Source organism: Hydractinia symbiolongicarpus, chromosome 14, assembly GCF_029227915.1.
Source record: "Hydractinia symbiolongicarpus strain clone_291-10 chromosome 14, HSymV2.1, whole genome shotgun sequence".
Classification (NCBI taxonomy): Eukaryota; Metazoa; Cnidaria; class Hydrozoa; order Anthoathecata; family Hydractiniidae; genus Hydractinia; species Hydractinia symbiolongicarpus.
Window position 1 is genome coordinate 2,255,876 of NC_079888.1, and position 24,784 is coordinate 2,280,659.

The 24,784-nt window shown below is 34.6% G+C and overlaps 3 protein-coding genes and 1 non-coding gene across 4 annotated transcripts; 1 reads left to right on the forward strand and 3 right to left on the reverse strand.

The window, feature by feature from the left end:
- Positions 1 to 195: 195 nt before the first annotated feature.
- Positions 196 to 24,784, reverse strand: LOC130626073 (uncharacterized). Its single transcript, XM_057441180.1, has 9 exons — positions 24,479 to 24,784; positions 22,986 to 23,221; positions 22,031 to 22,148; positions 21,062 to 21,396; positions 20,697 to 20,812; positions 20,057 to 20,102; positions 2,965 to 3,034; positions 1,349 to 1,431; positions 196 to 1,138 (listed from the first exon to the last, which is right to left on the reverse strand). Exons 1-9 carry the CDS (start codon positions 24,726 to 24,728, stop codon positions 1,073 to 1,075), a joined length of 1,320 nt encoding a protein of 439 aa, XP_057297163.1. The 5' UTR covers positions 24,729 to 24,784; the 3' UTR covers positions 196 to 1,072.
- Positions 3,512 to 3,583, forward strand: Trnah-gug (transfer RNA histidin (anticodon GUG)). The gene has a single exon. It is a non-coding gene; the product is annotated as a tRNA-His (tRNA).
- On the reverse strand, positions 3,962 to 8,975 carry LOC130626072 (amiloride-sensitive sodium channel subunit beta-like). The gene has a single exon (XM_057441179.1). The coding sequence runs from the start codon at positions 8,726 to 8,728 to the stop codon at positions 7,292 to 7,294; it is 1,437 nt and encodes a 478-aa protein (XP_057297162.1). The 5' UTR covers positions 8,729 to 8,975; the 3' UTR covers positions 3,962 to 7,291.
- Positions 11,875 to 20,049, reverse strand: LOC130626074 (adenosine receptor A2b-like). Its single transcript, XM_057441181.1, has one exon. The coding sequence runs from the start codon at positions 18,728 to 18,730 to the stop codon at positions 17,657 to 17,659; it is 1,074 nt and encodes a 357-aa protein (XP_057297164.1). The 5' UTR covers positions 18,731 to 20,049; the 3' UTR covers positions 11,875 to 17,656.

Genomic DNA, 24,784 nt, shown 5'->3' on the forward strand with positions numbered 1-24,784 from the left:
GACTTTTGTTTGTGTTCCTCCAAATAGTGGTTATATTAAGTTTAATTATTTTCTTAAGATCGTGTTAAAATGAGAGACGTGTGTACCAAGGAGAAAAATTGTTAAAAAATTATTGTCTTTTAGTAATTCTGTCGTCATTCTGTAATTTAAGAATTCATGTTAAGCCAGCAGCCTAGGAAAACTGAAATATGCCCATCAGAGCAGAAATTTTTTTATTTTTTAAAAAATCTTACAATGTTGCATTAAATAAACACAGACACATCTCACTGTTACAGACACGGAAAAAAACGTGCTTAGAAAAACATATCCTGGCCCTAACTTTCTAAGAGAATACTGAAAACTTTACGTCATCGAAGCATTCGAAAATGTGTACGTAACTTCTCAAAACATTTAAAATGCTTATTTCAAATCCGTTACGAAAAAAAAATGAGTAATAGCCAGGTGTTTTTGACTGCAGCTTTTAGCGCTTTGTACCATGTTGGCTATTAGCATTATCTTTCTGCCTGTATTTTAACAGCTTTAGAAATTAACGCAAGCCAGTTTTCAGACCTTTGTAGACGGTCATCTTTTTCACCAGCCAATAAGAATACGGAAAGGCATAAACTCTCGCCCTTTATATATAGAGATGTGGCTGTGGACAATTTTATGCAAAGCAGATTTTAGTGTTCTTTATAATACATACTAGCGCATAAATGACATAATTTTACACTACGAATTTAATGGTGCTTCTTTATACAATCCTTATTAAAAATGATTAGTTATAGCCAATACAGTTAAGACATTGGATGTTTTATTCGCCTTTGTGGAAAAAAATTAAAGAGTAATTCTCTAAAAGCCATAATTCATTAAAGAGAACATGATGGAGAAGATATTAATTTTTTTTTCAAAAGAATACATAAGCGTCAATCTGAAAAGTCATTCCGACACTTTCGGTGGTTATTTACATGAAATCACTGTTACGTGCGATGTGTACATGAAATCACTCGTTATTAAAAATTTACCCTAATTACGTGCTTAAAATACTCAAAAAAGTACTGATCAAATCCATATTCGATTTCTCGGTGGGGTTGCCTCAGATCGGTGTTGAAGGTTTACCCAGAGACATGCGCGACAAATGATCGTATGAAGGTGGGCGAGGCTAAAAAAATAAAACAAAAAATAAGAGTTGAAAAATAGGAGAAAAAAGAGCAAAATATCAAATCTTTTTGGATTTCCTGTGATCGCAAAGCGCAGCAGCAATATGATAAAGCAATGTCGATTTAGAGTCGACGTATTAAGATAAACAAAGCTGCAGCCGTGTTTCGTTTATTAATCAATACATTTACACAAGGAATCACTAGCTTCCAACCTTTTTGGTCATTTCTTCACCAAAGTATTCGTCATGGAACAAGTATGTGCGATTTAATGCTGGTCTCAAGCCATACACGCTTGCTATGAAATACAAAAAATAACAGTAGAATAATAATACTCAAATACAGTTCAGTTAACACATGTGTTTTTGTAAACTACAGCTGACAAAGTAAAATAAAAAAAACTGCGTGAAATTTTAACATTAAGGTTTGTAAAGTAGAAGAAATAAAAGAACGAAGAAATAAAAGAACGAAGAAGGAATAAAAATAAAATAAAAGATAAGTAGAAAACGTGATAATTAGAGCTTCTATTTCGCTGGATTTGACTATGTAGTTATTGCGTATAGAAATTTAAAACGCAATGCTACCCGAGATAGTATTGTTTTGGTGGTCTTATTGTCGATTGTAACAGTTTTCGGCGAGGTTTGTTCTTGTCAATGTTTTTGAAGAGGATTTAGAATATTCACTCTATCAGGAATATTGTCAGGCGGTTTTTCAAAACATTCACAGTCGGCACAAGACGTTCTAAAGACGCTTTTCCTTAAGTTTTCCTGAACATTTTTTTGGGCATGAATTATACGCACAACCTAAATATGTCTTTTGAACTTCTTTAACAACAATTCTGTCAGGAAAATGTTAGAGAAACATCATGAAAATAGTTAATATTGAGTAAACATTATCCTACGATCAATGAACTAAACAAAACAATATTAAACGAAACTAAATAAGCTATCAGTGAAAGTTATTTTATAAATTCTTAATCAAGTCATCAATTTCTACAATTGCTTACACAAATTATAGAGGTTTCAATTAATACGCTTTTTTGGTTGCGTATGACAGCGTCTCCTTTCCACTGTTTCCCCCTTTCACCCATCCTTTTTCCCAGGGTTTGTTGCCTATGCCAAACCGCTAGCGCTTACTTGACGGCTAAACGGCTTTTCACCACAGGCCCCGATGTCAAAAGAAGAAGAGGTTGCCCTCTACCACTCCCTGCATGCTACTCTACACCTAGGCATAAAAGACGTGGAAGCAGTCAGAAGTTTTATGAGGGATTGTAATCTGATACCAAGAGTATTTAAAACAATGTTTTGGAAGATACAACACAAGTATCCTTCCCGATTCTCACGTAACAGCTTCTTTCAACCCAAAATGAACTATACAATCGCTAAGTTCTCATTGCTAGTAGAGGACCAAAAATATGGAACAACTTCCTTGACAACGACATGAAAACTCTTTACCATTGGCCAATTCAAACAGAAATTAAAACGGAAACTACTAACTACTGACAACAAACTACATCTTTTTTAAAATAAACACAGTTGAATCGCAAGATATCCGTATCTTCTTTGCTAACCTTTTATAAAAGGCTTAGGGGCTTAGTGATAAGACTATTGCAGTCTTCTTTTTGCTCCTGCCATTTTTAACTCTACTCTAGCTGCACCTAAGGATATACAATCACATATTTCTGGATTCTACATTTTAACAGCTATAGTTTTGTATTTATATTTGCTGAAAAATGTAAATTCTTTAACGGCGAAATAACAACAATAAATAAACAAACAAACAAGGGAGTGCTTCGTTATTGCGGATGAGATATTTAAGCAAATTTCCTCACCTTTACTTCGGTATGATGGAGGTAGACTTTCAGGGTAGCGCTGTGTCTCTGCGGATGCGTGTGGATTTACCTAAATAGCGTTAATAACGAGTCAATTATCATAGAACTTTTTGTGTAAGCGAAAGGTGTGGCTGTAATAAAAGGGTGTTGGTCTTTGACGTAATTCTACTTTTTTGCAGAAGCTTCCAAACCATCTAATTTTACAGTTCTAAAATATTTATCGTCATCCGTAAACACAATTACATTGTTCTTTAAATTTTCGGAATAAATAAAACTATTGTAGGCAAACAAAGGGTAAAAAGTCACATCCAGTCTCAGCGAAATAAAGATGAAGAATATATAGAGTAAAATTCCAGTTCTTAAAATTGTTTTATTTTTAAAAAAATAAAAAAGAAAAGACTTCTAATTTTTAAAAACAATCATGTAAATGTTTTTGTTTTCTTTTAATGGTGCAGGAAATTAACAGCAATACAATTACTTTAAAAACAATTTAAAACTTACTGTTATTTCCTGTATTGTTATAAAACAAACTTTTAATTTACATAGCGCCGTGATCGTATAGTGGTTAGTACATTGCGTTGTGGCCGCAATAACCCAGGTTCGAATCCTGGTCACGGCACATTTTTTTTTTTTTAATAAAGTTTTTTAAGTTTACGTTTTTTTATACTTTAAAATCGTATGGATAGTTCTTTTTGAAGTCGCTTAGTGAAAATTTTCTCAGTAGGTCAAGTAGTCATTAAAAGGAGAAAAAAATGATCTATACACTCTAGGAGAGCACTACAAGATATATTCTGATTTTTTGGGGTAATTTCTCTATCATTATTGCATTAGGTGGCACGAAAAGCTGGTTTCGCAGCGACAAATTTAATGTGGGTTTGGGGTGTGACTGGCTAATATATCTTACTCCGAAAACTCTTTGAGACATCTAATACGAGGTCAACCTCGTACCCAGAAATTATTCCTTCTTGCTGGCCGGGACTGTCAGAAAGAGAAAACAATCCTGAGGACGATTTTGACACCTAATTCTCAGGATCCAAAAAAAACCTTGAGAAACAGCTGTTTTAAATGTCATCGTGCACCTTTTTTTGGCTACGGGCCAACACGGTAAAAAATAACATTTACTGTATTGGTCTGAGAGCCCAGACTCTCCCTTTTGTGTGACTATGCGTGGATAAAATTTCTTATTTCTTTCAAATCGCAATAAAATTTCCTGGTAAAATTAATTGTCTCGTAAATTCAAAATTCTTGAGTCAACAAGCCTTTAAAAATATCTTCGTGCCCAGAGTCAATTGTGTGCCCAGAGTAAATTGTGTGTCCAGAGTAAATTGTGTGTCCAGAGTCAATTGTGTGCCCAGAGTAAATTGTGTGTCCAGAGTAAATTATGTGTCCAGAGTCAATTGTGTGCCCAGAGTAAATTGTGTGTCCAGAGTCAATTGTGTGACCAGAGTCAATTGTGTGCCCAGAGTAAATTGTGTGTCCAGAGTCAATTGTGTGTCCAGAGTAAATTGTGTGTCCAGAGTCAATTGTGTGTCCAGAGTCAATTGTGTGCCCAGAGTCAATTGTGTGCCCAGAGTAAATTGTGTGTCCAGAGTAAATTGTGTGACCAGAGTCAATTGTGTGCCCAGAGTAAATTGTGTGTCCAGAGTCAATTGTGTGTCCAGAGTCAATTGTGTGCCCAGAGTCAATTGTGTGCCCAGAGTAAATTATGTGTCCAGAGTCAATTGTGTGCCCAGAGTAAATTGTGTGTCCAGAGTCAATTGTGTGACCAGAGTCAATTGTGTGCCCAGAGTAAATTGTGTGTCCAGAGTCAATTGTGTGACCAGAGTCAATTGTGTGCCCAGAGTCAATTGTGTGACCAGAGTCAATTGTGTGCCCAGAGTAAATTGTGTGTCCAGAGTCAATTGTGTGTCCAGAGTAAACTGTGTGTCCAGAGTCAATTGTGTGACCAGAGTCAATTGTGTGCCCAGAGTAAATTGTGTGTCCAGAGTCAATTGTGTGTCCAGAGTAAATTATGTGTCCAGAGTCAATTGTGTGTCCAGAGTAAACTGTGTGTCCAGAGTCAATTGTGTGCCCAGAGTCAATTGTGTGCCCAGAGTAAATTGTGTGCCCAGAGTCAATTGTGTGCCCAGAGTAAATTGTGTGTCAAGAGTCAATTGTGTGTCCAGAGTAAATTGTGTGTCCAGAGTCAATTGTGTGCCCAGAGTAAATTATGTGTCCAGAGTAAATTGTGTGTCAAGAGTAAATTGTGTGTCCAGAGTCAATTGTGTGCCCAGAGTCAATTGTGTGCCCAGAGTCAATTGTGTGCCCAGAGTAAATTGTGTGCCCAGAGTCAATTGTGTGCCCAGAGTAAATTGTGTGTCAAGAGTAAATTGTGTGTCCAGAGTCAATTGTGTGCCCAGAGTAAATTGTGTGCCCAGAGTCAATTGTGTGCCCAGAGTAAATTATGTGCCCAGAGTCAATTGTGTGCCCAGAGTAAATTGTGTGTCCAGAGTCAATTGTGTGCCCAGAGTAAATTGTGTGCCCAGAGTCAATTGTGTGCCCAGAGTCAATTGGACCCGGAACCATAGCTACGTAAATATATTGAAAAATGCAAAATGCGCTGAGAATGAGGTTGGTGTAAGTCAAAAGATCGAAAAAATCTAGACGCACTTTCTTTACGACAACAAAGATTTTGTTTTCATCGGAATTCTTAAAAAATCGACATGCCTAAAGCTTGGTTTGCTTCAGAGTTTTAAAGCTTGGTTCGCTTCAGAGTTTTAACCCTATTCGGTCCGGGGGGGGCGGATTCCGCCCCCCCTGACGGTTTTTTTTAATAACTCCTGATTGCTTTGTTATATGGCTATGATACTTACTGAGTTTTAACATTTATCTATTAGACACCTGCATGTAAATTTTTTAGGTCCCATACCTTTCAGAGGCTTTGATATTGGCCATTACTCGAAACTACCCCTAAAAATCTCTATGAAATCCTTATAATGGAGAAAATATAATAACTCCTGTTAGGATTATCCTTAGAACTTGAAACTTGCAACACAACTTTGTTTTATTAAGAAGAATCATTTTGAATAATTTGAACACGTGACTAATCCGATTCCCCGATTTTGTCGGATTTTACCCGAAAATCGGAAAAAAACGGATTTTCGGGCAATTTTTGGCAATTTTTTATCCGATCCATGTAAAAACCGGAAGATATGTTAAATAACTTTTATTTGGCTTTCAGAAACTTCAAACAGAATGTAAAAATTCGCTCTAGAACAAAAGTAATTATATTTTAAGCAGATAGTGGCATTTTTAAAAATTTTTAAGCTTTTGATGACGTCACAGAAAATGTGCTGACGCAAGCAAATTTTTTTTGGCGCCATTTTGTTCCTTTTATGACGTACTATAAGTGTGCCAAGTTTGATTCAATATGATCAACCCTATAAAAAGTTATTGAGGGGGGGGCGGAATCCGCCCCCCCCCGGTCATAGTATGTTCGAAAAACCCCGGACCGAATAGGGTTAAAGCTTGGATCGCACTAGGGTTGTAAGGTTGGTTCACACTAGGGTATTAAGCGAATTTTACTGTGATTTGATCTATTAAAACTACTATTGTCCTGTTTCTTTTCTATAATTGATTTTATAATCTGAAATAATTTTATTTAATTCATAGTGCGAAAAATTATAATAAATATACAAAAAAAGTTAACTAAAAAATTACTACGAGAGAAATGTTTGTGTTGTAGTAAAACGAATAGTTCTGATTACGAATAACTCTGATTTGACGTCCAAGTCATGTACACCCCTAAATGCAAAATGTCGGATACCTACCTACCTACCGAGGGAGAAAGAAAGAGTAAACAAGGGAAAGATCGTGCATCAGCCTTATTTCTACACGTTTAGAAATTTAGCCTTGATTACTTTAATCAAACGAATTCTGATTAATAAACGTGCGTTGGCCCAAAAAAATAGATTTTGGGATAGTAAAAGTATGCTTGTTGAGAGGTGGAAGAGTGAAGAAAATATATTTATTATTAATTACTCTACTATTTTACCAGTTAATGTCAAAGAAAGTAAATAAATAAAAAAATCTCTGCGTTTTTATTCAAAATGGTAGCCGAATTCCTATTTCTTTGCTAAGGATGCACGTACTGGCGATGCCTGGGATCTGTGTCACGTGTAATGATCTGAGGACAGAAATATACTTGTAGTTAACTCGTGAGAAGTCCACGGGCGAACCCTTGTACTTCTCACGAGTTAACTACAAGTAATAAAGTAATAATGATAATATTAATCAATGTCAATAAATTCAATTTTTTTTAAAAGATGTCTTCTGCTTTTATCTTACGTCAATTTGTTGTACTTTTGTTTTTTTTCTTCCCGCAGAAAAGTTTATAAACGATACCGCAGCACAAGTTCATCAAAAATTCGGCCAATTCAAGCAACGAAAAAATGGACGCTCCAATCCACAAGCTGAAGTTCCCTCCGAGCTCTGAGCAAAACATTGTCAAATCGTAAGCCTCCTTATGTATTGTAGATTTCACAGTGAAATCTTCGAAGGTGATATGAATGCCAACGATGTTATCAGATATGTATTGTTCTGTGAGTGTAGAAACGTTGAAAGTTTCACGCAGAATTTGAGAATAAAATTTCTTTTCGGGTTTGGAAGGCCACAGAGCTGTTGACACAGAAGTAGTGTAGATAACCTCTTCACATAACGGAGGGCAATCGCAACGAAATCTTCCATTGCTATAAGCTAAGTCGTACGAATTAATGCACGAAATTTCTTCAGTAGTCTCTGCGAATTTTAAAGTAAGATTCAAGAAGTGTCTTGCAAATATGCTTACACTGTCACTCACAAAGCCACATTCCTCTCTCATTTTAGATATGTAACACCACGACAGACATGACTTGACCGAATAATTGCCAGAAGTCCATTTCAAACCTGCCCCATCATCCGTGCAGTTATCTTGATAAGGGGATTTCAATCTATGATATTTGGTCTTCTGAATCACTATCCTCGTTAATTGGTTTGGACTTGCAAGAATCTGCTTCTCTGTTGGATTGCCTGCTGCATTTATTGTAAGTTTGACACCTACGGGATAAATAGACGTAGAGTATGGCAAATAGTTTTCTTGGTCGATATCGACGAAAATCTTAAACCCAAAATCCACGCCAGGTCTAGATTGCCTAGCATGGCCATTGTTGTTGAAGACAAAACAGTTGCCACCTTCAGGAAGTGTGATTTGAGAGAGATTCGCGTTGCATTCTTTATGATTGAAAACACATTGTTGGGGTGCAGAGAAAGATTGAAAATCTTGCCCATACATGGAAAGATTTAAGTTTCTTTTTTTTGCTAAGTGATTGGTCACAGCGTGAAAGGTCTCTGCAAATTCCTTTATTCTCGCATTACCCTCTGGCTTGGTCACGTATGGATTAATTTCACGCATGAGTGGTAGCAATTTGTTCATCGGGTAAGGATTCGAATTGCATATTGTCACTGTTGGGAATTCCATGCTACCTTGTTGGATACTATCGCTTTCCACAGTAACATGTTCGTACGCAAACAACTTACGCGAAATTTTGAATGAGTTTATCGACAACGAGCCAACAAATGCAAAAAAAATCACCAGCCAGAAAATTCGAAAGTAGGAAACTTTGGAGTGATTGATTTTACTGATCCCATGTATAGTTGAAGTTTCTATATACTGGGAAATAATTTCATTTTCGACTTTCTCTTCTTGCTTAGCTTCAGGTAAACACAATATTTTACGAATAATTTTCATTGCGAATCTGACGTTTTCAATTGTAGTTTAATGTGTTGCTTTCCAGTTTTCGCTTCAAAGTAAAATATTTTTTATTCTAGGTCGTAACGCCATTTGCTCATGTCTTTTGTATTTTCTGTTGTTTTATTATTTTAAATAGATTTTATAGATTTCTATTTTTCTTATTTTTTCTTGACAGCTTTTCTCGCTCTCCAATAGTACTAAGCCTTTTAATTCACATGACTTCAACTAATTCATATGTCTTTGTAAGATTTCCTACTGCGCCTTAATGGGTACCTAAAGCTCTTCATTATCCGAATGTTCAACTTCTTTTCATTCTTTTTTTCGGTGTATTATTACTTCTTAACATAAGAAAAGCACCAGCAATGACTGAAAATATTATTTTCAAAACGCTAATGTACTCAAAAAGGAGTTGATGAATTTGCTTGGTGTCGTGATAAACGCCTAATGTATAAAACTGAATTTTCGTCGCAATGCTACAACATGCAAGCAAAGAAAAACTTCTTCTCCTAAAGTAAACATTTGATTCAGACATTTTTATTAACATCAGATTTGCCGAAAAATGATAACAAAATAAGGACAGACTCAGGCTCAATTCCTTGATCTCAGAACTAAGAACGAGTGGGAAATTATGCAATATAATAAGAACAATCCAGTTCTACTGTAATTTTCTCTCAGGCTACCGATAACTGTTCATGTTATATTATGATGTTATCAGATATGTATTGTTCTGTCAGAAAAGAATCATTTAATGCTTCACGCATATTTCTTATATAAAATTTTCTTTCGGGTTTGGAAGGCCACAGAGCTGTTGACACAGAAGTAGTGTAGATAACCTCTTCACATAACGGAGGGCAACCACAACGAAATTTTCCATTCCATTCCATAAACTCCTACGAATTAATGCACAACACTTCCTCGGCATTTCAGCAAGTTTCAAGGTTAAGTAAAGCTTAGTGGCAATGTTACTATCCTCATTTACAACATCACAATACTCTCGCATTTTTGATATGTAAAACCTGAAAAAAAACATGAAAGACACAACGAAACAGAGTAGTTGCCATAAAGCCATTTCAAACCTCTCCCATCTTCAGTTATCTTCATAAGAGGATTTCAACCGTTGACATTTTTTCTTGCTAATCATATCCTCGGCTGAGACTTGCAAGACTGTTGGATTTACTGGTTTATTTATTATAAGTTTAACACCTACTGAATAAAAGACACCAGAGTGTGGTGAATAACTTTCCTGACCAATTTTAGAAAGAACATAAAAGACATTAAACCTGGCTTCAATTGCTTTTAGTTTTTTGAATTCCGTTTTTAAGGACAATTTATCATTTTAGGCCTTTCCACCCTTTTTTACCTTCATAAGTACACATCTATCTCTGCCTTGTTTGTACTTTCTAAAACTATATATCATTCATACGTTCGTGCTGGAACTCTCTTTAAACATAGGATCTTTTGCTGGCATGAATTAAACAATTTATGTAGGTGTCCAACTACGTTATAACAACCTTTATTTCTATGCTGGATTATTTTATATTTCAAGTTAAGTTGAGCAACTAAGATTTAAATCTAAATAATCTAAGTAGCAACCAACAAAACGGATGTTTAAAACTTGAAAAAAAATTCTTTTGATAAGAAATCACATTAAACTTATAAATAGCAAAGATAAAGCTACACTAAAAGTCAAAAATACACTACAAGTCAAAATTTTGTCCTTAGCATCTGTTGCTAAAATAAAACGTTGAATTGTTTCTATAAAAAGAAGGTGTATTAAATGTTCTAATACAACTCGATGTCCGTCACATCTGTATATGAAGAAAGATGTACAAGTAACCTTATAAACTCTTGAACTACCGACAATAAAAGTTTAATTAAATGTGAACATAAAACTAATTAAAAAAAATTAAATACCTTGCCGACTACTTTATGACATTTAGAACAAACAACCGAAAGAGGAAAAATTATAAAAAGTTGTAATCCATATTAATCAGACACGATTGTGACATCTGACCAAGTTAAGTCGTGTTTCAGCACAAATGTAGTCTGCATTAACACTATTTTTTTACATAAACACAAAGAAATGGTTGTTGTATGTGTTGAAGAAATTTATTTAAATATAAACAATACAATTTACTTACAAACGTTATCAGAAAGACAATTTTTTTCACATGCTGTACAAGTAATTCTTACAATATGTTATGTTTCTTTATATGCAGTAAATTTAGTTGGTAATATTTCTATATGGATGGCTATACTTTCCCGAAAGACACTTCAAACACCAATGAATTATTTTTTGTTGAACTCATCACTCACGCATATAATTTCTGGAACAAATGTTATCTTTTTCGCTATTGTGACAGACGCACGTTCAGTTGCGAATTCGCAAGCTAGCTTGGACGCTTTGTGTGCTTACAGTGAAGGTTTATGCGTCTATTTCATCAGTGCTGGTGTTTATTTGTTTACATTATGCGCGATTAGTGTCAACAGATATGTTGTGATCAAATATCCAACACAACAACAACTTCGTATGAAAAAGAAAGGAATTATTATATACTGTATAGTAACTTGGTTTCTCTGTATTGGCTTGACTTATCCTTCCTCTATCTCTTTTCGCTATGAACGGCACGTAAGGTTGTGCTTACGTCACTGGAAAAGCATTAAGCACCACTTTGTTTATCGTGTGGTCATGGTCCTTATATCTTTTGTACTTCCAACAACATGTCTTATTTTCACGTATATAACCATTGTATGGAAGAGAAGAAAGTTAAATAAACTTTTTCGGGAACAAAATACATCTACAAGGCCGTCGTTGAAAAAAGCAGAAAAACTTTTAGGAGTTTCCGTAGTAACATTTCCAATAACCTGGTTTCCTTTTTGTCTTTACTGGTTTCTTTGGACCATTGGTCATTTTCCGGGATGTAAAGGTAGTGTCAATGCAATGAAATGGATAAGAATCACAGTTTTATTTTCCACTTTTAATGGCGTGATCGATCCAGTTGTGTACACAGCCGGAAACAAAGACTTAAGATGTCAAATCTTTAATTTATATAAAAAGATTTTTGGAATATGTAGAATACGACATTCTGGCAAAGTTGAACCTTGTTCTAATTCTTAGTTATAACATTTGACTTTTTTTTCAATTCAATTCGATTCAATTCATTTTTACTTTATCGCTTGCTAAACCCCTTTTTATTCCCTTTTTTGTCAGTTTTTTATAACATTCGCAAGTCGACAAAGTGTATGCTATATGCTCCTGTTCAATCTATTCTTAAAAATGCATACCTAATTAATTAGTGAATGGAGCTGTTCACTTAAATTTTCATGTATTTGTTGTAATGTAGTATACATGTATTATTTTAATGTGAAATCAATGATGATATAACAATGAATAAAACATTCGTATTGTAGAATTTCGAATATGGAATCGAATGTTATTGCACAATTTTTTTCTTATTTCTTCCTTCTTTTGGCTTACGTACAGTTTCCTACGAACAAAAATTTTTGCTTTCTGTTAAACATGTCACATATACGTAGATACTTTACGTAACGTAAGAGAATTTAAAAATGGAAAAAATTACGTACATGTGAATGCGGCTTAACCATATTCGGTCCTGGGTTTTTAAACATACTATGGCCGGGGGTGGGGGGCGGATTCCGCCCTTTTTCATATTGAATCAAACTTGGCACATTTATAGTACGTCATAAAAGAAACAAAATGGCGGCAATAAATTTTTGCTTGGGTCAGCACATTTTCTGTGACGTCATCAGAAGCTTGAAATTTGTTTAAAATGCCACTATATGCTTATAATTTAATTACTTTTGTTCTAGAGCGAATTTTTATATCAGTTTAAAGTTTCTGAAAGCTAAATAAAAATTATTTAACATATCTTTCGATTTTTACATGGATAGCATAAAAAATTGCCAAAAATCCGGATTTTTCCGATTCTCGGGTAAAGCCCGACAGAATCGGGAAATCGCATTAGTCACGTGTCCAAATTATGCAAAATGGTTCTCCTTGATGAAACAACGTTTCAAGTTCTAACGATAATACTAACAGGAGTTATTATATTTTCCCCATTATAACGATTTCATAGAGATTTTTGGGGTAGTTTTGAGTAATGACTAATATCAAAGCCTCTGAGAGGTATGGGACCTAAAAATTTAGCATGCAGGTGTCTAACAGATAAATATTGAAACTCAGTAACTATCAGTATCATAGCCATATAACAAAGCAATAATGAGTTATTAAAAAAAACTGTCAGGGGGGGAGCGGAATCCGCCCCCCCCCCTCCCCCCTGGACCGAATAGGGTTAAGCAAATATAAACAGCCCATAATAGACCAATAGTGTAATTCATCCAATTTTATATCATTTGAGGAAATTATTGTTTTTTCACTATTTCCCGAAATGGTCAAACTGTATCACCAAGCAAATATTCTGTAGGACAAGCGTTTTAGTTTGAGAGAGGTGTGGGCCAATAAACAACGTTAAAAATGTACTAGCTGCTCTTTCCAGCATGTCTGAATTATGGAACAATTCAGTAAACAATTCCACAGGCAGAAAAGATTTTAAATATCAGGGAAGTGTGCTGACGTTAGCGAAGAATAGTACCGATGATGATTGTGAATGTAACCAAATAATATAAATCTGCTGTGAATATAGCAAAAAAGAGAATTTTGACAGGCTCGGAGATGTAAAGATTCGTTTGCAAATACAGTGGAAACTCTCTATCTCGACTACTCTCTATCTCGAACTTCTCTCTATCTCAAACTAAAGTCTTGGTCCCTTTGTGGTCCGCCTAAGGTATTTTTCTTTCTTTATCTCGAACTGTCTCTATCTCGAACAAAATTTTTGGCCCTTGCAAGTTAGCGATAGAGAAATACCACTGTACATTGATGCGATCATGGCTCTAGTCAGAGCCGAAAGTGTAGTTATAAAAAATTTGAAAAAATTAGGCTTGGTTAAATAAAATACTGATTGTAACATTTCAGGCACCTTTTGACATGTCAATTAATGACTCTGGTCTCCTCTGCAGTTGCAGAAACAGAATCTTTTGATTGAAGACATGGTAGAACAATTGAATTTAATTTCGTATGTATGGCCAAGGCCGGTCACGTGGTTTTTTAAGTGTTTAAAGGGCGTACAAGGCATGGAAGCGCACACATGTCAATTAGTTCTTGAACCGTACACGTTAAAACTGTTTGATTACCTATAAGATAAACAGTTCTATTTTGAATAGTTTATAATGTTGTTGTTAACAACAGTGTAATTTTTTAATGATACCCTTAACCTTGGAGGGTTAGTGGCTGTAGCACTGGGGTCTAAGGATATGTTTCCCCATAGAATGGGGTTTTTCGCATCCGGCTTAGCCACGATTTCGGAAACGTTTCGAATGTAAATCAGTAGTTGTAATTTAGTTCGTAGGAGATATAGATGTATCATATTGTGCTATGACTACCGATAGCACACGGTTCCTAACATTACTACTACTACTAGTCGAAGTTCTTCCCTGTCACAAAAATAAGAAAATAAATAAGGTTATTTTCGGTTGAGCGCAGCCAATTAGAAAATTACAAGGAGATGTATTTTAGCATAGATAATGATTTAATAAATAGAAAAGCTTTGCTGAATTTTCACATGTTAACAGTTAGAATACTTGGCAAGTGTTGCAACCACCAATCTGAAACTTCTGGAACAAAAATTTTCGTCCGCCTTAGAGAGGGTTAATCCAATAATTTTTACATTTAATATGAATTTGTTTGCGTCTTATAGGCCATCCCCAACCTTCCTGTGTGTTCTGCATAGTTTTGTCGCAGTTGGGAAAGAAGTGTAAATGTCAATTTTAGTCAAAGTGTTCAGACAGTGTCTCCGCTTTTAGCAGTGCCCGCTTTGTGGACCTTATGGCGGTATTCGCTTTCCAGAGGTTCCACCATAAATATTTAACATATCTAGCAAAGAATTTCTGTTTTTTTTGCAAAACAGTAATTACATGTTCGATTTCAAATAATTATTAAACTGCTGTAACCCCGTGGAAATTCACCGCAATTTATCGATCCATCGAAAAAGTCCACGAAAATTCGCTCGCCGACGGCACGTTGAGTTTTGTAATACACTAGCCGTTATCTAGTGAAAAAATCCACTCGTTCGCCACTTTAACAAGTTATTTACTCTGCGGGGATTCCGTAATGAAGTTCTACGCAGCAATTTTGAACATACAAGACACGGCTATTGTTAAAGAAATTATTCGTTAACCCATGTCGGAATAAAGCTGTGCGCAGATGTTTTGAACACACAAAATGCCGCTATCATTAAGGAGATAAAACATAGTAAATGAAATAATTTTCCTTTGTTTATGATTTCATACAGCATCACTTTAAAATCTCTAGTTTTTCTATAACCGTATTATTATTCTTTGGTCTCTCGTTACGTTTATTCTTTTTCTGTCGTGCGCAACAAATATTTCTAAAACTTTTCAAAATTACAGTGTTGAGATTTTTGTTCCCAAAAGTATACAGCATAGGGTCAATGACCCCGTTAAAGGTTGTGAACAATATTGTAATGCGCATCCATCTCATGGCATTTATACTACCAGAGCATCCTGGGAAATAACCAATAGTCCATAACAACCAATAAAGACAAAAAGGAAACCAAGTTACAATGAAAGTTAAGATTGATAGTCCCAAAAGTGTTTCAGCTTTTTTTAAACGTCTTTGTCTCACTGGTAATGCATGATTATCGAGCAAATTATTTTTTTGTAAGCGGGTGAACAAAATTACCGAATAGGATGAAATTAGACAGATGAGTGGAAGTAATAAAGAACACAACATCATGACTAATCGATAAACAAAAGAATACTTGATATACACCCAGTTACGAAGGCATAATCACACTTGCTTGTTATACCGAAAAGATATGTTTGAAGGGAACAGCAATGCTGTAGTGAAGGACCAGATAATTATGCTGTATATAACAATGGCTTTCCTTCCCATACGAAGTCCAGGACGTGTTGGATATTTAATAACAACATATCTGTTGAGACTAATTGCACATAATGTAAACAAATAAACACCAGCACTGATGAAGTAGACGCATAAACCTTCGCTGAAAGCGCATAAAGCCTCTAGGCTAGTTTGTGAATTCGCAACTGAGCCTGTGTCTGTCACCACAGCATAGAAAACAGAATTAGTTCCAGAAATAATATGCGTAAGTGATAAGTTTAACAGAAAATAATTCATTGGAGTTTGAAGTGAGAAATCATGTGATGTTTTTAGTTGCAACATTTAAAAATGAGTGAAGAGAGAAATGTTTCATATTTTTTTTATTTGAAATAGAAAATAATATTTTATTCGTACCAATTTGGCAAGGAGAAAAATTCGCAAAATTGGCGATTTTGTTCTGATATCACCAAATATTCTCACACAATATTTACTCTTATTCGCCATCTCTGAATTGTTCACTAAATTTTAGTTTAGTTTATAAGGGTTAATACATATTACAAAGTCTTTTTGTTCTTTCACCTCGTAAAATTTCAGTTTTAGTTCTAGTTTTTAGTAGACATTTCATAAGGTACATCAAAAAATAATCAGAACCACCAATACAAATGTAAAGAACGTTTTTTCACCAAATTAAATACGCGAGAACAAGGTTGTCAACATCAACGGTTTAGATCACATGATACCATATTTTAGTAATTTGACCAAAAAAAAAAATCATGTTGTGCCAATTATAATACAGATTTAAAATTAAGGTTTTTATTTACAGCTTTGCAAGTCAGCAACTAACAGTTTACATAATCAATTCATGGGTAGTTTGTATACACCACAGTGTAAATAGTGGCTGTCTCTATGACCATGGAATGCGTTTTTGTTCAAGTACAAAAAAATAACTTTTTAATGTTAAGCATGTATTGTCCTTTTCTCAGAAATTAATATGTTACTATCCGAATAAATCTTTTATTTCACATTATCTGATTTAGCATGTCTTTTTTGAAGGCTAATTTTGCAGCCTGGAAGATTAGTTGCCACACATCGATTGTGTCCCCTCTACCATTTCGGCAATTTCGGTGTTTTGTTTAAATTAACTGGCCGACGAAGATAACAAATAGATGAGTTGCTACTGTTTACAAAGCTCTATATATGTGTACGCATCCTGACTGGCAAAAAAAAGGACAATATGGACCAAGTTGGCCTATGTTAGGAATACAAGATTTAAACGCATTGGAATTGTTTTTTTCTCAACTATTATCTTCTCTGTTTAAGAACAGATTATATTTTTAGCGCTGCTTCATTTTTCAGTTATACCCGTCATTACGGTCTGTTGTTTATGTTTCCTTACCTGTGCATATGCGTGAGAATGCCTACTGTTCTCGATGCAAAAAAATACGTCACCCTGTAACTTATCTATAGCGTATTATAAAGTTTCAAAATGAATAAAACATTAACGTTAATCGAGTCACACGGCTAGCTAGCGATAAAATCAGCAAAAGCATCCAAAACTAAGCATAATTATAAAATATTTATACATTTTCTATAATACAGACGTAATGACAGTAATTATGTGACGTCATAAAACACGTTAAAGAGAACTTATTGTAGACGGCAAGTACATTTATTTATCCACAACTCACCCGTTCATCGTTTCATTAACTATGGAAGATTGAAATGCTTCATAAAAATAACCATAGCTTCGAAATAGAAAATAAATCTAGAGCGCTTAGAACAAGCACAAAAACACAACGTCGTATTCAATCAAATTACCGACTAAAAACATCTTTGGAGATGATTATCAGTTCTACCATTTTAAGTGTTTTACATTGTGCATAATATATGAAAAGTCAAAACTGTGCTAGTACGTCACTGTACATTAGTGTTACCATACTGAACTTTTTCTAAAGAAAATTTCGTTAGTAATACTATATTACGTGTCACTTTTTGTATTCATCCTTCCTTACGATTGCTTGATTTCTTGTAAAAACTACTCTGTTAGGAAAATTGCTTTTTTCTATTGGTAGGGATAAAAATTTCCTAAACTGGTATGCGATAGCCATCCGTAGATGCCGGTTTCCAGCAGTATATATAACAGGATCTATGGCTCCGTTTATTGTTGAGAATAATAATGTTACTCGCATCCATTTCATCCCTTCCACAGCACCATCACAACCCGGAAAATATCCGATTGTCCATAACAGCCAATAAAGAAAAAAAGGAAGCCAAGTTATTAGAAATGCAACAATGGAAGTTGCCAAAAGTTTTTCTGCCTTCTGCAAATTTCTGTTTCTTGCAATTACTGTGCGGTTACTAAACAAACCAGAGTCGTGCAAACGTTTCCACAAAATTGCAGCAAAGGAAATAATAAGACATGTCAGTGGCAAAATTAAGGAAAACAGAAGTAATGCTATTCTATATATAAATGGATATTTGATATGTTTCCAATTGCGCAAACACAATCTTACGTGTTTTTCGTAACGAAAGGAAATAAATGAAGGGAACAGCAAACCAATACATATAAGCCAGATGAAAATACTGTATACCACAATCCCTTTCTTTTTCATACGAAGTTCGTGACGTGTTGGATATTTGATGACAACATATCTGTTGATACTAATTGCACATAACGTAAACAAATAAACACCAGCACTGATGAAGTAGACGCATAAACCTTCACTGTAAGCACACAAAGCATCCAGGCTAGTTTGCGAACTCGCAATTGAGCCTGTGTCTGTGACAATAGCAAAGAAGACAGAGTTACTTCCAGAAATGATATGCGTGAGTGATAAGTTCAACAAAAAATAATTCATAGGTGTTTGAAGTGTCTTTCGAGAAAGTATAGCCATCCATATTGAAATATTACCAATTATATTCACTGTATACACAGAGACATAACATATTACAAGAACCACTTTCGGAAAGTAAGAAAATAATTTTCTGTTGGATAGATCGTGTAAATATACCGTGTCATTGATATGTGTATTGATATGCTCAGCGCAGGTAACAAACATGTCGCTATGAACGCCTCGGCCCAATTAAAACTATATATTCTTGCATCAAAAACACAACTTTGGCAGCAGCTCCACAGATACAGTATGTCTCAAGGCTTACAGCTACAACTCAACAATACGAACTTATATCTTGTAAATTTCTTCTGACTTTTCTGTATCAGAACTTTGAAATGTTCACCTGCCTTTAATTAGCCAATCAACATTAGTTGTATACGTATGTCGTTTCGTTGTATAGGTGACTAACAAATGTATTATAAGACTGAATTACACAAGAGAAGACTTAATTTTTATTTTTATTTTACCATTTGAAATTACAACATATCTTGGGACACTCGGAATGTGAACTTTAAAATTCAGATTATGTTGTCGACAATTAGAAAAGTCGAAGTAAGAAACCCAAGGGTGTGTGCAATATACTGGGAAAGTTCACAAAAAATTGCGATTGTTTTTATGACATTTTATTATTATTGTTTATTAATTGAATTCATTTTCGTATATATGACCAAGGCCCGTCACGTGGTTTTTTAAGTGTTTAAAGGGCGTACAAGGCATGGAAGCGCTCACATGTCAATTAGTTCTTGAACCGTACACGTTATAGTCGAAGTTCTTTGAGTCTTCCATGTCACAAAAATGAGAAAATAAATAAGGTTATTTTCGGTTGAGCGCAGCGAATTAGAAAATAAGCATATTTTGGGGAGAATACGGTGAGAGAGTTCAGATAAATGAATGCTGTAGTTTTTATAAAATAGCAAGGTTCATTTGACTAGCTTTTAAGACAAACTGAAACATAGATATACTGAAATAAACAGTCACAATATTTATTTTATTTATACAAATAAAATAAGCAATGAACGTATCGTCATTCTCCTCATACTTTAATGTTTAAACAGTCTCCAACTTAAAAAGATACATTGCAAGATCATCACAGGGGATCGTAAATCACATTTATAAAAATTTTCCTCTTTATTGTGACAACAGAACGGATACGAATATCTATACTCAATTTAAACTAACTTTTCATCGTTGTTATCACAACGGGGGAATTGATCTGGCGTACAAACAGTAATACGCGCTATTTATATTGTAGATAATTCGCGCAGGTAATGGTTACACACATTAAATGAAGTGCCACTATCCTATTTCGTACCAACGGTTGGTCAAGTAGGTCAGGTAGGTCGCGTCGTAGGTAATGGTGTAATGTCGCAGCAGACAAAAAAGGAGAGATAGTTCCTATCACGAAGTCGAGAAATATATTAGACTCCGCACTTATGGGTTTATCTACTCACTTTCTTGCTAAATACTTTCGTAATAAAATGAACAGAATACCTTTACTCCTGATTTTTCTTTTTCTTCTTCTTTTTTATCGCTGAATCTAAAAGTTTTATGAAATTGTCTCAACGGTAAAGAAAGATACGAGGAGGATTTGCAGTTTCATATACTCGCATAACGCGCTGCACCCTAGAGAAGACACTTATAATATTGTTATGCACCCTTATTCTTGAAGAAACCCGTTTTATAAAACTGTCAATTTCATTCGGTATATCTACAAGTTGCCTAGTACTGGGTTTACAGATTTCTTATACATAAATAATCAGACATGCAAACATAAACTTTATGCTAAGCTTCTAAGAGGGTACCAACTTGCAAATAAAAGTCGGAAAGTATTTATAATCAAGTGGGCAGAATATAAAAGGTCATTTTAAATTTTTTAAGGCGTTCTACTATCAGCGCAATTTCTAGTTATCAACTTCAATATAATATTACACTTTATCTCATTGGTTAATTATGGACAGGAATCGCAGCCGGCTAAATCTTTCACCAACGGATTAAAAACCTATAGGATTAATATTTTCTTACGCAAAATCCAGTCGATGCAATGCATGCTAAAGGGGCATATACTTATCTTCAGAAAATAATGATTTTGACATTTCTATTTGACAATTAAAACAATAACAGGGAAGCGTACCTTCTTCGTCGGCAACATATGACTACAACCACTATCAGAATCAAAATTATGCAACTGAATGCAATGACCACCACTAACAACAAACTACTGTTATCATCACCATGCTCATCTTCAATCTAAAAGTATAATAAAACTGTATGAGTTTTACAGACACGTAATACGGTTTTTTGAAGGCATTTTGATCGGCTTTTTGCTCCTAACGATGATATTGACCCGCGTTGTCGTCAAAAAACTTTTCTCATTTAAAGATTGGAATGAAGTTATGATTTTTAGCACCTGTAAGATTGCATGGATGGTATTTTTCTCTATTTTTTCTCGTTGTTTTATTGCATGTAAGGGTATAAAATAAAAGTGTTAAGGCTTACTTTTAACGTTGATTTGTCATTCGGAGGATCCAAGGGTACGTCCGCTACCGTTGTTTTTGTCTGTGCTGTTTTCGGTGCGGACGTTGTCGTTGTCGTTTTCGTTGTCGTAGGTATTGTCGTCGTTGTTGTTATAGTTGTCGTAGGTATTGTTGTCGTTGTTGTTGTAGTTGTTGTAGGCATTGTCGTTGTTGTTGTCATAGTTGTCGTAGGCATTGTCGTTATTGTTGTAGTTGTCGTGGGTATTGCCGTCGTTGTTGATGTTGTTGTCGTAGGCCTTGTGGTTGTTGTCGTTGTTGTTGTTTGCGGCTTAGTTGTCTGTGCTTCTAACGGATTCCCTAAATATGTTAAAAAAGATATCAAATTCTTATAGTGACTTGGTTGTCTGTTTTTGTTTGTTTGAAAGATTTAACTGCCGTTTGGTGATACGGTTAAATACAATATTTAAATATGTTTAAATTTTCGACCAAAGCTGGCACAGTAAGCCAACAAGGATGCTAGACATTATTTTTTGGCAGGTTTGACAAAAAATTGTCGAGTGAACACTTTGGTGAATATGGCGGTAGCATCAGTGTTTCGATTTTTTTGTCATTTAAACGCTTTTGTCCGCGAAAATTTGGTGGAAAACTTCTACGTAATTAACACATAATTTTAGCAAAGATTTTTTTTGGGAATGAACCAATTAGTTTTTTTGCGAAGAATTCCTTTTTCAAATTAAAGAATGCTTTTCCGCAATTTAAATTTATTTCATGCTTATTAGTTGAAAAGGTAGCCTTTAATTCAACTTGTTCATATTGCAGAGTCTGGCCACCAGGGAAAAAATTGTTTTTAGAAAAATTTACACAGGTTAATTTTAACGAATAATATAAAATTACATCTATTTGAATCATTATGCATTCCCTTTGAGAATTTATCTTAGACTTCTGTGACAATGTATCCAGAATAAAAAAGAGTCAATGCAAATTTACTTACAAGGTCTTGTTCCAGCAAATTTTAACAGAAGGCAAGTGGATCTACCACAATCGTTGTAATTGATTTTAACTAGGGTGCCTTCCATAGCTTTTGTTTCAGTAGCATTGAGTGTGGTAATCTAAAATAAACGGCAACAGTTACCCATGTACATTACAATCGACACTGCAGCATGCTTTCCCATGTAAATTACAATCGACACTGCAGCATGCTTTCCCATGTACATTAGAATCGACACTGTGGCATGCTTTGCAATCGCCATGGTTTGATTTCGGCTCAGGCTGATCGTCAATATGAAGTTTTTAAGATGGTTTTAATTAATTATTGTTAACCACATTATATTTACAAAGCGCGGAAAAAATGTGCAAATTGATCTCTTATATTCAAAAGTACACACCGAGCTTGCGAGGTCTGCGGCCCTGACCCGCGGTATTGTATTTTACAGTGAAACATCAAAACCAATCAGTATCCGTTTTATTACCTGACTGTATCTGGTCTGCAAAAAAATATTCTTTTCTGAACAAAACAAACAAAGCTATATTTAGGCCGGCATATCCAAGGCAACAAGGAAGAAAAAACGCATGTTCGATTTGATACTTTTCGAATTCAAGAGCGTTCGATTTTAAAAATTTGTAAGTACATAAAACAAATTCGAATCATTGTTTATGTGAATTGAAACGAAAAGATGGTTTTAAGTGAGCCACTTTTATACTTTTTGTTTTTTATTTGTTTACGTTTTTATGTTACCATTTTTATAATGGCTTCCAAAACCGGTTAGTATGGCTTCATACAAAGACCAGTTAAAATAAGCTGTAAACCAATTAAATCATCAGATTTTTTCATACTAACCGGATTTTTGTATCAGTTAGGTAGTAAATATCGTATACTGACCATGGAAAAACAAATACAATCCCCACAATAAGGTACATGCGTTCAGAAAGGGAACAAAATAATTTACCAATAAATCGGTTTCAGTTGTGGTAATTCCATTTGATTGAGGTATATGTCGCTTCCTTGGTAAGAATATGTCGTTATGGAAGTCAAATTTAATCCACTGGTCATTTTCCCACATTTGAATGGAATGTTTGTTAAAACCGCTGTAGCATGTCCCTTTAGTTGACAAAATGGCAACAATAACAGAGCTACGGTGGATTGTGTACACCTTCTTTGGTTGATCGACGTACAGGTAACAACCTAATGACAAACATATTGTTACTTTTATTTTTGTAGGGTAGTTGTTGTCAGGCTTTAAAGAGGACTTTTTATTTAAAGAGATAATAAATTTGTCAGTTGGTACTGTATGTATATCTGTACTAAAGTATTTCTAAGGGTTTGAAGTAGTAATTAAGTTCTAATTTAAGACTCTTTTTAATTGTTCAGATAATTAATAAAAGTGCTAAAAATATGCAACAAGGATTAACAAAAAGCAACCTACGCATAAGTAAAGGTTACTTACACATTAAGGCCACCGACACACTAATTAAGGCTACTTACACACTAGTTAAACCTACTTACACACTAGTTATGGCTATTTACACATTAATTAAGGCCACCTACACACTAGTTAAACCTACTTAAACACCAGTTATGGCCATTTACACATTAGTTAAGGCCACTTACACACTAGTTAAACTTGCTTACACACTAGTTAAGGTTATTTACACATTATTTAAGGCCACCAACACACTAGTTAAGGCTACTTACACAATAAAAATGAGAAATACATCTGTTTTTGAAAGAACATAAATTTTTACATTTTGTTTCTTACCATTCAATAAGAAAGCAATTCATTTTAATGTTTCAAAAGCGCGTCACTTAAAGAATCTATGAGTGACGGATGTGCTGAGCATACGACTTTCAGAAGCAAAATCATAAAGAAATTGTTCTTTTACATTCAAATAAGCTGCAGAAACTTAAAAAGGAATATCAGTTAAAAGCTAATAAATATAATTATGGCAAGAAAAATGTGTATGTGCGCACGTTATAATAACTTGTTGATAGTAAACCAGCACTAAAAAATTGAAAAAGGAGAAATCCAAAAATTTTTACAACACATAAATTTTTTAGTTATATAATTCTAGTTATATCAATCATTTTTACTTTTCACTTTAAAGTATTCAATAAAAAACCTTCACAATATGCTTTTCTTCTACTTCATCTGATTTTTCTATACACTGAATTGCTTAATTTTCATATGATGTCAAACTTCGAACACTTATTTATCTGTGTACACGACACGGCAATATACGACATTTTTGTGTATAATTTACAATGTGTTGATGGTACGATAAATCGCGACACCAAACGTACGAACAATTGGATCGTGTATGCTAGCCTTTATCAAAGACATATTGTATCCACTATTTTGAATTTAATTTCATTGGAGCTGTCGATTTTGCTCCAGTATCCTCTCTTCCCTTTCCCAGAAAATCAAAAAAACACTAGAAATACCTAATTCTCTCTGTCCAATACCAGTAAAGCATTTTGATACATTATTCCTATCTGTATAAAAGGTTTTCATTCCACAGTAACAAGATTGACGTGTTTTAGGAAAATAAGAAGCACCATATTTCGTGCAATTCAAATTGTGGCCATGCAACGTATCGCCAAGGGCTGAGGCTTTTCTTTGAATTTTCCAAGTACATTCAGCCAGCTGAATATATGCGAAAACCAAAATCAAAACAACGTTGAATTTTCTCATGTCGAGAGAGTGTCAGCATAACATCTTCTTTGGCATTTTTTAAGCGTCATCATTTA

Bases quoted from the DNA above. Each gene is read 5' to 3' on its own strand.
- LOC130626073 (XM_057441180.1), bottom strand. From the start codon at position 24,728: ATGAGAAAATTCAACGTTGTTTTGATTTTGGTTTTCGCATATATTCAG. The intron at 3,035-20,056 runs GTATTCTGTTCA...AACGCTATTTAG, and splicing joins AAGAAAAATCAGGAGTAAAG to GTAAATCCACACGCATCCGC. The intron at 1,139-1,348 runs GTTGGAAGCTAG...TTATTTTTTTAG, and splicing joins GTGAAGAAATGACCAAAAAG to CCTCGCCCACCTTCATACGA.
- LOC130626072 (XM_057441179.1), bottom strand. From the start codon at position 8,728: ATGAAAATTATTCGTAAAATATTGTGTTTACCTGAAGCTAAGCAAGAA.
- LOC130626074 (XM_057441181.1), bottom strand. From the start codon at position 18,730: ATGTTTGTTACCTGCGCTGAGCATATCAATACACATATCAATGACACG.